General features: G+C 33.8%; 1 protein-coding gene across 1 annotated transcript; it reads right to left on the reverse strand.

Annotated features, from left to right (window-relative positions):
- Nucleotides 1–9,107: 9,107 nt before the first annotated feature.
- LOC140982264 (probable protein S-acyltransferase 15) lies at nucleotides 9,108–12,062 on the reverse strand. Its single transcript, XM_073448719.1, has 7 exons — nucleotides 11,728–12,062; nucleotides 10,525–10,617; nucleotides 10,326–10,427; nucleotides 10,174–10,245; nucleotides 9,900–9,998; nucleotides 9,666–9,761; nucleotides 9,108–9,460 (listed from the first exon to the last, which is right to left on the reverse strand). The coding sequence occupies exons 1-7, from the start codon at nucleotides 11,998–12,000 to the stop codon at nucleotides 9,359–9,361; spliced, it is 837 nt and encodes a 278-aa protein (XP_073304820.1). The 5' UTR covers nucleotides 12,001–12,062; the 3' UTR covers nucleotides 9,108–9,358.
- Between the last annotated feature and the right edge of the window lie 758 nt (nucleotides 12,063–12,820).

A 12,820-nucleotide genomic window follows, 5' to 3' on the forward strand; every position in this document is an offset into this window, starting at 1 on the left:
GGTAGTCACTGGCCCATTGCACATTGTCACAGAGGAGTTATTGGCGGAGGTGCCAAAGGCTTTGACGGATAGGTCAAGACACTAGATGTTTGGTTTATATCGATGTTTGATTAGGAGTGGATTTACTTCTATTACTGAGATTCGATATAGTATGCCAACGTCTGGAAACCGTGATCCCTAGACTAGGAATGAGTCTAGTCTGAGCTGTAGAGTCACGAGTTATTTACAGTTTTATATCGATTTATGTTTTCAGATTTAATACATGTGATTGATATTTGTTTCATGCTTTTATATCGATTATATGATTGCACGTTTTGTTGATTTATACTGGGATGTATTTCTCACCGGAATTATCCTGCTGTTGTCGTGTTTGTATGTGTGCATGGCAACGGGTGGGACATGATCGGGGTCAGGAAGAAGATGAGAGAGATCGTGATTGGAGTGGAGACTTCGGACTTTGATGTAAATAGGGTTTGGAACACTGGACATGTAGGTGTTACACCTTAGTTTGAGTTGGATGTTTGTTGTACAAGACTTATACTATTATACTGATATGTATATTAGATGAATTCCCTTACGTTCCGCACTTAAAAAAAAAATTTAGACCCTGTTTATTATAATTGATTAATTAGTCCCAATGACGATTAAGAACATGATTAGCGTCCGAGTCCCCACAGAAACTGTAGATGACATATGTGTCGCTTGTAAATAGAAGACACTGGGATCTTCTGAGCCTCAATTATCTGTCATTCTGAAATAAGTTATCAAAGTTAGTTACAACTAATTAAAAATAATAATATAATGATGAATATTTGTTTGTGAGAAAAAAAACATATAACTCATATATTAAATAATTACAAGCCCTCAGCCATCATCATAAATGATCGATTCTCACATATCTCAGTCGATTAATTGCCAATAATATAATTCTGCAAGAAAATTTTAGAATAATCATCTCAAAAAAATAACATGAACATTAATTTAATGACTTTTTATAATCATAAATAATTTAATCATTAACATTTAATCAAGGGATAATTGTTTTAAATCAAAAAGTGAAAGTGAAAATTTAGAACAACGACCGAACCTAATCGTCGGAATTTTGCCGGAAGTTTCTGGACACGTCTGAAAAGTTAAGAAACAAAAACAAGCTTCAAACACAACATCAACTAATAACAAATCAAACATAAATGAAGCAAAATCTCACCAGAATCAATCAAAAAAAAATTTTACCTTAAAAAAGTCTGTAAACTTCAATCTAAGGCAAGAAACGAGCTCAAGACTCTCTAAACACGACGGTTCACGGTTGTGCAGTGGTCACAGGTGGCATGAGAATCGGCGCATATCCGACGCAAAATATAGATCGACCAAGTTGTGAGTTCTTTGCAAATCTTTGGTATCAAAACATAACTCTTCTTGAATGTTTTTCAATTCTGAACTCGGTGTGAATTTACTATATCATATCGTTAAATTATGGCCAGTCAAAGAGAGTGAGGAAGGGAGAATTTTCGAAGACGAGAGAGAAAGGAGAATGAAGGAAGGAGAGAGATATCCGTGCTTTGTGGTCGTGAGGTGGCAGAGCATCCGTGCTTTGTCTCGTGACGTGGCAAAGCATCCGTGCTTTGTAAGTAATGGATTAGTGCCGGCTAGACACCATCCGTTCTTTTCGATAACGTTTTAACGTAATTTTGAAATTTATTTTATTTTGAAATATTTTTTTTTAATTTTTAAATTAATAATAAAAAAACCTGTGAATACCACGTTATTTTTTTCAAAGTTGAAGATAGAGGGTCACAAGAATTATTGTTGTTCATTGAATTGAGGGCACGACTAGATCTAGTTTTTATATGTCTTTTATGCTTAACCAGATTCCCATCATTAGCTTGACTGCTAATTTTGTGAAGAGAGTGGAACTGTCAAAGTTAGTGAATGATTCTAAAAAATAAGCAGCTGCCAAATAATTATTTAACAGTTATTTAATCAATGTATTTGGAACGTGCTGATTAAAAATAATTGAGTAATTTTCACTATTATATGAAATTATTATAAAGAGACTATAATTAATTAACTAATTAAATAATAGTCGTTTAATTAAATTATAACGTGTTATAAAAAATTGATAATTATTTAACCATTACATGTATTGTCAAAATACTACATAGTTCACAATACATTGGAGCCCAACGGATAAAAACTTAATAAGAGTTTTATGAAAGAAGATTCTTGGTTAGACTATGATAAAATTGTTGAAAATTAATATATTAATATTGAATATTGAATGTTGAAAATTAGGTAAAATTATGTGTTGAATATTGAAATTTGTATGTGATGATGAAGGTAATAATGTAATTTATTTTTGGATTATTTGTAAAGATTTTCTATAAATAGATCTCTCATTTGTGAAGAAAATCACAATTGAGTTGAGAGAAAAATATTATAAAGTGTGTAGTGTGATAATTTTGAGAGTTTGAGATTTTTACTTTTTACCGTAAATTTTTACTTTTTCACAACACGTTATCAGCACGAAGCTCTAAAAGTCCTCCATATTTTTCCAAGCTCCAAAACAGAAGAAAAAGGTAACAAAAGTAATAATATTTATTTTATTATTTATTTATTTATTGTTTATATATTTAATATATAATATAATGTTATTATAAATAATAAAAATAAATTTTTCAAAAAACTTGTTATAAATCCTGGGAGGATGTTAAGACGACATCCCACACTCCCGGTAAGGGATACGACAAGTATAAAAGTCTATAAGGTTTTTAAACAAAATATCTTATGACACCTCATTATAATATTGTGATATGATATACATAATTATTTAAAACATTACTAATATTATATACACCATATTATTACCATAAAATTATACAAATACATACATTTATTTTTTTGTACACCAACGGTCATAAACGGTAACAAAACGGCTAGTTTTTGCCCTATAAATATGATCTCACAAACATATTCAATCACTCCAACTTTATCTTGTTCTCTAAAATTATTCTTCATCAAATTTTTTGAAGAAAAAAGAATATGGCTTTCACAAAGTTATTTTTAATTATTTTGGTTATAATACTCACGAATCTTGTACTTATCGGAGAATATCCTCCTCGTGTGTTTTCTTTATTTTTACGAATGCTTGTATTTGTTGTTTATCCATTACTTTGTATTGCAATATTCATTAACTAATAAAATGCATCGTAATTTTTTTAGTACCACCATGTCAAACTTGGCAAAGCTCGAATTCATTGCTCTTGATATTACGGGAAAAAATTATATGTCATGGACTCTCGATGTAGAAATGCATCTTGAGTCATTAGGTATAAATGAGACCATAAAAGAAAATGGCATATGCACATCACAAGAAAAGGCAAGAGCCATGATATTTTGCGTCGACATCTCGACGAGGGATTAAAATGTGAATATCTGATTGAAAAAGATCCCATGGCTTTGTGGAAGGGATTAAAAGAAAGATTCGAACATATAAGGGAAGTTATACTTCCGACCGCCCGGGATGAATGGAATACGTTGAGATTCCAAGATTTTAAGAAAGTCAGTGATTACAACTCGGCGATGTATCGAATAATCTCGCAACTGAAATTTTGTGGGCATGAGATTACTGAATTGGAAATGCTTGAAAAAACATTTTTCACTTTTCACGCAGCGAATATAACTCTACAACAATAATATAGAGTGCGTGGATTTTCGAGATATTCTGAACTAATCGCCTATCTCCTTGTGGCGGAAAAGAATAATGAGCTTTTAATGAGAAATCATCAGGCACGACCCACTGGTTCAACGGCATTTCCTGAAGTAAATGTCGTAAGCAAAAATGAATTTAAACCTGGAAACCAAAATCAAAGTTATAGACAAGATTTTGGTCGAGGACAAAATCGAGGTCGTGGACGTGGAAGTGGTCGTGGTCGTGGATGCGGCCGTGGTTTTGAAAATAATCGAGATAGTTATTTTCATAACTCATCTCAAAAGTGCGTCCCAAACCATCCACCGAAAAGGCATCAAGAGAATATGAGTGTTAATGAGAATCACTCAAAAACATTTGAAAGTTCTTGTTTCAGATGTGGTACTCCAGGATATTGGTCTCGTATTTGTCGAGCCCCTGAGCACCTTTGTAAACTTTATAAAGAATCAATAAAGGGGAAAGAAAAAGAGACCAACTTTACTGAACACAGTGAACCTTTGAGTGGTTCAACTCATTTTGATGCTGGAGATTTTCTGATTGATTTCTCAGATAATGATCAATTTGCTGGTGGAATAAATATGAAAAATATTTTATTTTTTCATGTACTCGTATGATAATGTTTTATAGTGTGTTATATTGTATTGTATTTTATTGTCAGTAATTTTATTTCATTGCATATTTTTTTGAAGTTCAAATATGGAAAATGCTATGAACCAAGCTGAAGTTTGCATACCTGATAGTGGTACAACGCACACTATCCTCCGAGATAAAAGATATTTCTTGGAACTAAAACCAACAAAAACAACGGTGAATACAATATCAGGTCCTGTAGACTTGATTAAAGGATGTGGTAAAGCACAATTTTTGTTACCTAATGGTACAAAATTTTTGATCAATGATGCTTTATATTCACCACAATCGAAAAGAAATTTGTTGAGTTTTAATGATATATATTCTCATGGGTATGATACTCAAACAATGAATGAAGGGAATGAGAAATATATGTGTCTTACCACATATAAATCAGGAAAGAAATATGTGATTGAAAAACTACCAATGCTCCCTACTGGATTGCATTATACACATATACGTCCCATTGAATCAAACATGGTAGTTGATAATTCTTCAATATTAACCAATTGGCATGATCGATTAGGACATCCTGGTTCAACAATGATGCGAAGAATTATAGAAAATACACATGGTCATCCGTTGAAAGACCAGAAGATCTTTCAGAATAATAAGTTTCAATGTAAAGCATGTTCTCTTGGAAAACTTATTATAAGACCATCACCAGCCAAAATCCAAACTGAATCACCAATGTTTCTTGAACGTATTCAGGGTGATATTTGTGGACCAATCCATCCACCATGTGGACCATTCAGATACTTTATGGTATTGATTGATGCCTCCAGCAGATGGTCACATGTATGTTTATTGTCAACTCGAAATGTTGCATTTGCAAGATTACTTGCTCAAAAATAAAATTGAGGAATCAATTTCTCGATTATACAATCAAGAAAATTAGACTTGATAATGCTGGTGAATTTACTTCCCAAACTTTCAATGATTATTGTATGTCTATGGGAATCATTGTTGAGCATCCTGTTGCTCATGTACATACACAGAATGGATTGGCTGAATCATTGATTAAACGTCTGCAAATGATTGCTAGACCAATGATTATGAAAACAAAACTTCCTATTTCTATATGGGGACATGTAATTTTACATGCTGCTTCATTAATTCGCATCAGACCAAGTGCATATCATAAATACTCCCCATTGCAGCTTGCATTTGGTAAAGAACCAGACATTTCACATCTGAGAATTTTTGGATGTATGGTGTATGTGCCTATTGCACCACCTCAACGAAAGAAAATCGGACCTCAAAGAAATATTGAAATTTATATCGGTTATGATAGTCCATCAATCATTCGATATCTTGAACCTCAGACAGGCGACGTGTATACAGCACGTTTTGCTGATTGTCATTTTAATGAGGAAATCTTCCCAATGTTAGGGGGAGACAAGAAACATACCGAAAAGAAAATTACATGGTATGTATCATCATTGTTACATCTGGATCCAATAACACAAAAATGTGAAAAAGATGTACAGCAAATTGTGCACTTGCAAAGAATAGCAAATCAAATACCAGATGCATTTACAGATGCAAAAAGGGTAACTAAATCATATATACACGTTGTAAATGCTCCTGCTCGAATTGAAATTCCAAAGAAACAAATTGAACAAAGTCATGATGTCGTAAAACGCCTGAAGCGTGGAAGGCCAGTCGGTTCCAAGGATAAAAATCCTCGAAAAAGAAAATTCATAGAGAAACACAATGATCACAAAATAGAAAATGATGTTCCTGAAGAAACACATGATGATCACAAAATAGAGAATGTTGTTCCTGAAGAAACACATGATGATGAAAACGTTCTGTCAGAACCACAAACTGACGAGAATCATGAAATCTCTATCAATTATATTAATACTGGAAAAATATGGAACCGAAAAGATATAGAAGAAATTGATGATATATTTTCTTATAATGTGGCAATCGACATCATAAATGATAATGAAGATCATGAACCAAAATCTTTTGGTGAATGTAAAAATCGGCAGGATTGGATAAAATGGAAAGATGCCATCCAGGTTGAATTGGATTCGCTAAATAAACGTAATGTTTTTGGACCTATAGTCCTTACACCTGAAGGTGTAAAACCTGTTGGATACAAATGGGTTTTTATTCGAAAGCGAAATGAGAAAAATGAAATAGTAAGATATAAAGCTCGACTTGTTGCACAAGGTTTTTCTCAAAGGCCTGGAATTGATTATGAAGAAACGTATTCTCCTGTGATGGATGCAATTACGTTTCGGTATTTGATTAGCTTGGCAGTATCTGAAAATTTAGAAATGCGTCTTATGGATGTTGTTACAGCTTACTTATATGGATCACTTGATAGTAATATATATATGAAAATCCCTGAAGGATTTAAGATGCCTGAAGCACAAAGTTCAAAACCCAGAGAATGTTATTCTGTGAAATTACAAAGATCATTATATGGGTTAAAGCAATCTGGCCGAATGTGGTATAATCGGCTAAGTGATCATTTGATGAAAAAGGGATATGTAAATAATTCAATATGCCCTTGTGTTTTCATTAAGAAAACAACATCCGGATGCGTAATTATTGCTGTATATGTTGATGATTTAAACATCATTGGAACGAATAATTAAATTCATGAAGTTGTGTCATACTTGAAGGAAGAATTTGAAATGAAAGATCTTGGAAAAACCAAGTATTGTCTGGGTTTACAAATTGAACAAAAAGAATGTGGAATATTTGTTCACCAGAAAAATTATACAGAAAATATCCTTAAACGTTTTAATATGGATAAATCAAATCCTTTAAGTACTCCAATGGTTGTTAGATCATTAAACATAGAAAAGGATCCATTCCGTCCATGTGAAGATGATGAAGATATTCTTGGTCCAGAAGTACCATATTTAAGTGCTATCGGTGCCCTTATGTATCTTACAAATTGTACAAGGCCTGATATATCTTTCGTCTTAAATTTATTGGCAAGATTTAGCACATATCCAACAAAGAGACACTGGAACGGAATTAAACATATATTCCGTTATCTACGAGGAACGACAGACTTGAGACTTTTGTATTCAAAAGATGCTAAGCCAAGTATAATTGGTTATGCCGATGCTTGATACTTATCTGATCCACACAAGGCACGTTCCCAAACTTGATATGTATTTACTCGTGGAGGCACTGCAATTTCTTGGCGTTCACAGAAACAAACGCTCGTAACAACTTCATCAAATCATGCCGAGATTATCGCACTACATGAAGCAAACCATGAATGTGTGTGGTTAAAATCAATGACCCAACATATCCAAATCTCATGCGCATTATCATTCGACGAGAAGCCTGTGATACTATATGAAGATAATGATGCATGTGTTGCTCAAATGAAAGAAGGATACATAAAAAGCGACAGAACTAAACATATTCCTCCTAAGTTCTTCCATTCACCAAGGAGCTTGAGAAGAATAAATATATTGATGTTCGTCACATTCAATCAAGTGAAAACTCATCAGATCTCTTCACAAAGGCACTTTCTACGACAATATTCAGAAAGCATATATATAATATTAGGATGCGCAATCTACGAAATATGTGAAGAATTGTTCGTGTCAACATGAGGGGGAGTTTACGTTACTGCACTCTTTTTCCCTTACTATGGTTTTTATCCCAATGGGTTTTTCCTAGTAAGATTTTTAACGAGGCAGTATAAAAACACGTAATGAAGACAATCATTATGATCATCATCACAAGGGGGAGTGTTGAAAATTAATATTTTAATATTCAATATTGAATGTTGAATATTTGAATGTTGAAAATTAGGTAAAATTAGGTGTTGAATATTGAAATTTGTGTGTGATGATGAAGGTGATGATGTAATTTATTTTTGGATTATTTGTAAATATTTTCTATAAATAGATCTCTCATTTGTGAAGAAAATCACAATTGAGTTGAGAGAAAAATATTATAAAGTGTGTAGTGTGATAATTTTGAGAGTTTGAGATTTTTACTTTTTACCGTAAATTTTTACTTTTTCACAACAAAAATTTTGATATTATTGATATGTATAATCAATAGTTGAAGATATACAAGACAACACACATATACACATCAAATGTTAAAAACTCTCTCCTCACACATCAAAAAGTCGACCACCACCTTGTGCATCAACGGCTCACGGCCAAGTTCTTCCCACAGCCCCCGTATGCCGCCTTTGCCCCATTGCCCAACGCCGTACACCACTGTCAGATTTGCGAAATTCCAACGTTCCAATCTCAACGCATAATTTCATATAGATTTCTAGTGTGATCTATACAAAGAACGCAGTCTTCGATCGTTGATCTAATTAGGCAATTGAAGAACGAAGAAATCCATTTGATCGTTCGTAGTGATATACAAGAAAAACTATTACTGTCTAAAAACCAAGATGTTGGAACTAGCGTTTCCAACACAAAGGTAAATTAAATTAAATATCTTATGAATGTTTAATTGAATCATACAACGCTCAAAAGAGTTTTAGTTGTCAAGACACAAAATTTTTAACCTCCGCTACTTTTGGGTATGAAAAAACGGTACTCCAACACATCATTCAAACAAAAGCTCAAATTCTCGAAAATCCTTTTTTGGGTATATCAGGTATCCAAGCAAAACCTGAGGTATCCGAGGTTTTTGACCGTCTTGATAATCAATTTTTAGTAAACTTAGGTATCCAAGCTTTTTACCCATCTCGAAAATCATATTTGATGAATAAAGCTCTACTGTCAAACAATCTTGGAGAGCGAGAAATGGATTAAAGTTGATTGAGAATACCGTCCAAATGTACTAAAAATGTTTTAGGCAAAGAATATGAATTTGAAATACATGAGTTCATCTTTTGACAAAAAACACACCGTGGATTCGCGCCATGGATTTGAAATTCACAATAGCTAAATCACCTCAATTCTCAGTGACTTACCCTTTAAGCATAAGAAGATTAATTACAACACACATTTTGTAAGGAATACTTGGCGGAATACCAGAAATCTTTGTAGGAGAGAATGACATTAGTTACGAGCTATCATTATCACGTGCAGCCCGAAAGCTGAGTCCATCTCTAATATGACTAGTCGCTGTCGGCCACATCCATTTCAGCGTGCTTGGTCCCAGGATCTAAGCATAAAAAAGAAGCATAATCACATCTTGTCCATGTCTGGAAAATAGATTTTGTTGAATAAAGATGTAAAGAACACAAAAAATTATCGATGGTTACCAAAGAAACAATTATCTCTCTGTTCGACTTATCTCATCCAAATGTGGATCAAAATATGGTGTTAAATTTCTTACAACGTACATACAACAAGAGACAGAGGGATACCAAAGTGATGTTTTTATAAGCACCAACATCAAAAGGATGGCGATATGTTAGCCCTGATTTCCTTGCCAGCCATGCAGATCGTTTTCCTTCATGGTACTAAACAGAAGTTCACCATCAGATTGCAGTTTGAGACTAAATAATCAGAATATGGTAATGAAGTTAATCCAAAAGTGAAGACAGAGGCAGAAATATTTGTGAAGGAGCCGACTCAAATATACGAGACATGCTTCATACCTCTATAGTTGTCAGATTATGAGTAATGAGGTATATATGCCAGACCAAGAGGCTTCCTAGAATCAGACTTAAACCCACAGTGATAACTCCGCAAGCAACCTGAAATATATAATTTAATCAGATGCTGCCTAAAGAATTATTTACAATGCAGTTCCAGAAAAAAAAAACATCACTTTGGAAGTGAAATCAACGAACTGCTTGTGTTCTCTATGCAAACTTAATAGAAATAATAGAGATAATGAATAGTTTACCGATGGATTTACTGAACACTCACACAAAAGTTCTTCAGAGAATAGCCTCCAGAGGAGTCCATATCTTTATGAAGCACACAACTTATGACAATGATCTAAAAATGCACAAGACATAAATAAACAGCAAATAAAAATGACAGAAGAGTACAAACGGAAGGTAACAGATTTTGCTTACTGCTGAATAAGTGCTGGCCAATGTTGAGTAGAAAACCAAAGTGACGAAAGACTTGTAGTTTCTGTGGCCCACACAATTATTTATCCAGACACAGTGGTGATCCTGATCCACAGAAATGCTGGAAGATTTAATAAACTCTGAGACGTATGAAATCACATATCCATGTTATCCATACAAAACTCTGTGGAAGAGCACCCACCATTCTCAGAATACATCTTCGGCAGACACGGCAATGATGAGCCCGGGTAGGTTTGAAGGCAGAACACTTGTCACAGCGTCTAGGATGCACGCCCTAAAGCCATGAATCCATGAAGTAATCTATTTTCAGCCCACATCCAAGAAAAGAAATGCATGTGTGTTTAAGCTTGAGGGAATTGAACTTAAAGATCTGTTTGCCCACATAAAAGACAATTATTTGCTCCAAAAATCTATAACCTAAAGTTTATAGAAGACTTGTACATTGTAATTCATATATTTTGAAATTAAACCTAGTACTAATCATGTTTGACTCAAGATAGCATAGATTTCTTTAATTTGGGCAGAATACATTTACAAATTCTTGAAAGTGAAGATACAAAATATTATTGTGACGGAGAATGTGCAAAAAATATTTAGATAAGTTGAAACATATATCATTCAATGATGGAAAAAAAATGCATACATACTAAAAAATTCCGAACAAGTCAGTTCACATATAGCTAAACAAACATTACGCTGATCTAAAATAACAAATCATATGCCATGATACAAACCTAGAACATTTATATCAAATAAATGGCAACAAAGCACCTTTTTTTCCCCGTAGGGAAAATTTTTTGTGCACGAGTATAGCATTCAATTTCATTGGTGCTACGCTTAATTATAAAATTAAAATTATGCCCGCGAAAATGAATCGGGAAAGTGGAGGCAATGAGAAATGGTCCACCTCATCATTTTTCACATCTGGATTTGGGAGTAATAAGGAAATGAAGATGCAAGAAATTTCAAAAGACAAAGGTCAGGAGTTAATTCCAAATCCAACAAAATTAGTATAGTTCGAATCCATTGTCCTAAAAAATTGGATATCAACTACTCATTTCCCTTTTTTGTCCAAAGAGTCAAAGTGGCCTTAGGTTCCAAATCCAATCCAACAATTGCACCCTAATGTAATAGTTTATGCACCACAATCCCAATTCACATCAATTCAACTCACAGTTCCATCCCCAGTTCATCCTTCATTCACCATACCCAATTAAAAAAGATTCAGAAATGACCAAACAAATACATCAAAATTTTCAATTAATTGCAAAATAAGCTGGTCAGAAATTCTAAAGCATCAAAACTATACGGGTTTCATCAAGATTTCATCTTTTCACCCAAAAAAAGCTCTTCCCAAAACGGAGAAAGATTCAACAAGACTCACGCTTTTCTTGAGTTCTTGATCCGGGACTTGATTTTCCTCAACATCAGGGACGTAACCAGATGGGACTCCACCCGGGTCCGTGAGAACGCAGGAAACGAAAGAAAAAAGGCAAAGAGCAGCCGAGAAAGTGAAGATCAGAGCGTTTAGAAAACCAGATGAGCTCCATAACCCCAACCATTCTTGAATAATTTTAAATATTATCACGTAATAAACAAATCCCGTCAAAGAAAATACCGATAAAATTGGGAGGGATGCAAATTTTCTGAGTTTCATTTTTCGACTACGCGTAACAAGAACACAGCTGCCGGTGCAATATTTCTTCCAAAAATAAATAAATAAAATTAATTTTGTAAATGTCAATTTTCAACGCTTAGCATGTTGTTTAGCATTGACAAATCAGTTTAACTTTTTCACGTTATTCTATAACACAAAATGAATATTTTAATATACACTCACTTATCTCACATTAAATTCATCGAGTTGTTCCAAAAGATCAAAACGGTCTTATATTAATGGAATTCCTTGACGGCTATCTGTGAAATATTCGTTTGGCCGAGGGCTTCCAAATACATTGTAAGCCAAATCGGTACTCACAAATAAGCAACCGACAATGAATAGAGAAGGTATAGTAATGCTATGAATGACCCAATATCGAATACTAGTAATAATATCAGCAAAAGAACGTTCTCCTGTGCTTCCAAACATGCTCAACTCCACATATTCTTATACAGTCAAAAGAGATTCGATTCCGCAAAAGATGAGATCAGTAAAAGGCAATCACTGAAATTTAATCTTTGTAGGATCCCAATAAACCCAATGCCACATAGCTTCGAAAAAGCACAAGCCAGAAAATACAATATGTGCCCCTGCCATACCTTCGCAACTCCAAATACCCGGATTCGTTACAATCCCTTCTGTGATACTCAAACCTCCCCATGAGTTGGTTATTCCTAAACGAGTCATGAAAGGTACAACGAACATACCATGTCTCCAAATTGGATCAAGTACAAACTTGAGAAGGTTTGACTCAACTCAATTTATAAAAAACAACATTATTTTTTTATTAAAAAAATATGACTTTTAAATTATATCG

Source organism: Primulina huaijiensis, chromosome 8, assembly GCF_012295235.1.
Source record: "Primulina huaijiensis isolate GDHJ02 chromosome 8, ASM1229523v2, whole genome shotgun sequence".
NCBI classification, from domain to species: Eukaryota; Viridiplantae; Streptophyta; class Magnoliopsida; order Lamiales; family Gesneriaceae; genus Primulina; species Primulina huaijiensis.

What these genes read in the sequence shown, in the direction of transcription:
- LOC140982264 (XM_073448719.1), bottom strand. Translation starts at nt 12,000, where the DNA reads ATGAAACTCAGAAAATTTGCATCCCTCCCAATTTTATCGGTATTTTCT. An exon ending in ATCAAGAACTCAAGAAAAGC is followed by an intron (nt 10,618 to 11,727) that starts GTGAGTCTTGTT and finishes TCATGGCTTTAG; the next exon opens with GGCGTGCATCCTAGACGCTG. An exon ending in GAAGATGTATTCTGAGAATG is followed by an intron (nt 10,428 to 10,524) that starts GTGGGTGCTCTT and finishes TCTGTGGATCAG; the next exon opens with GATCACCACTGTGTCTGGAT.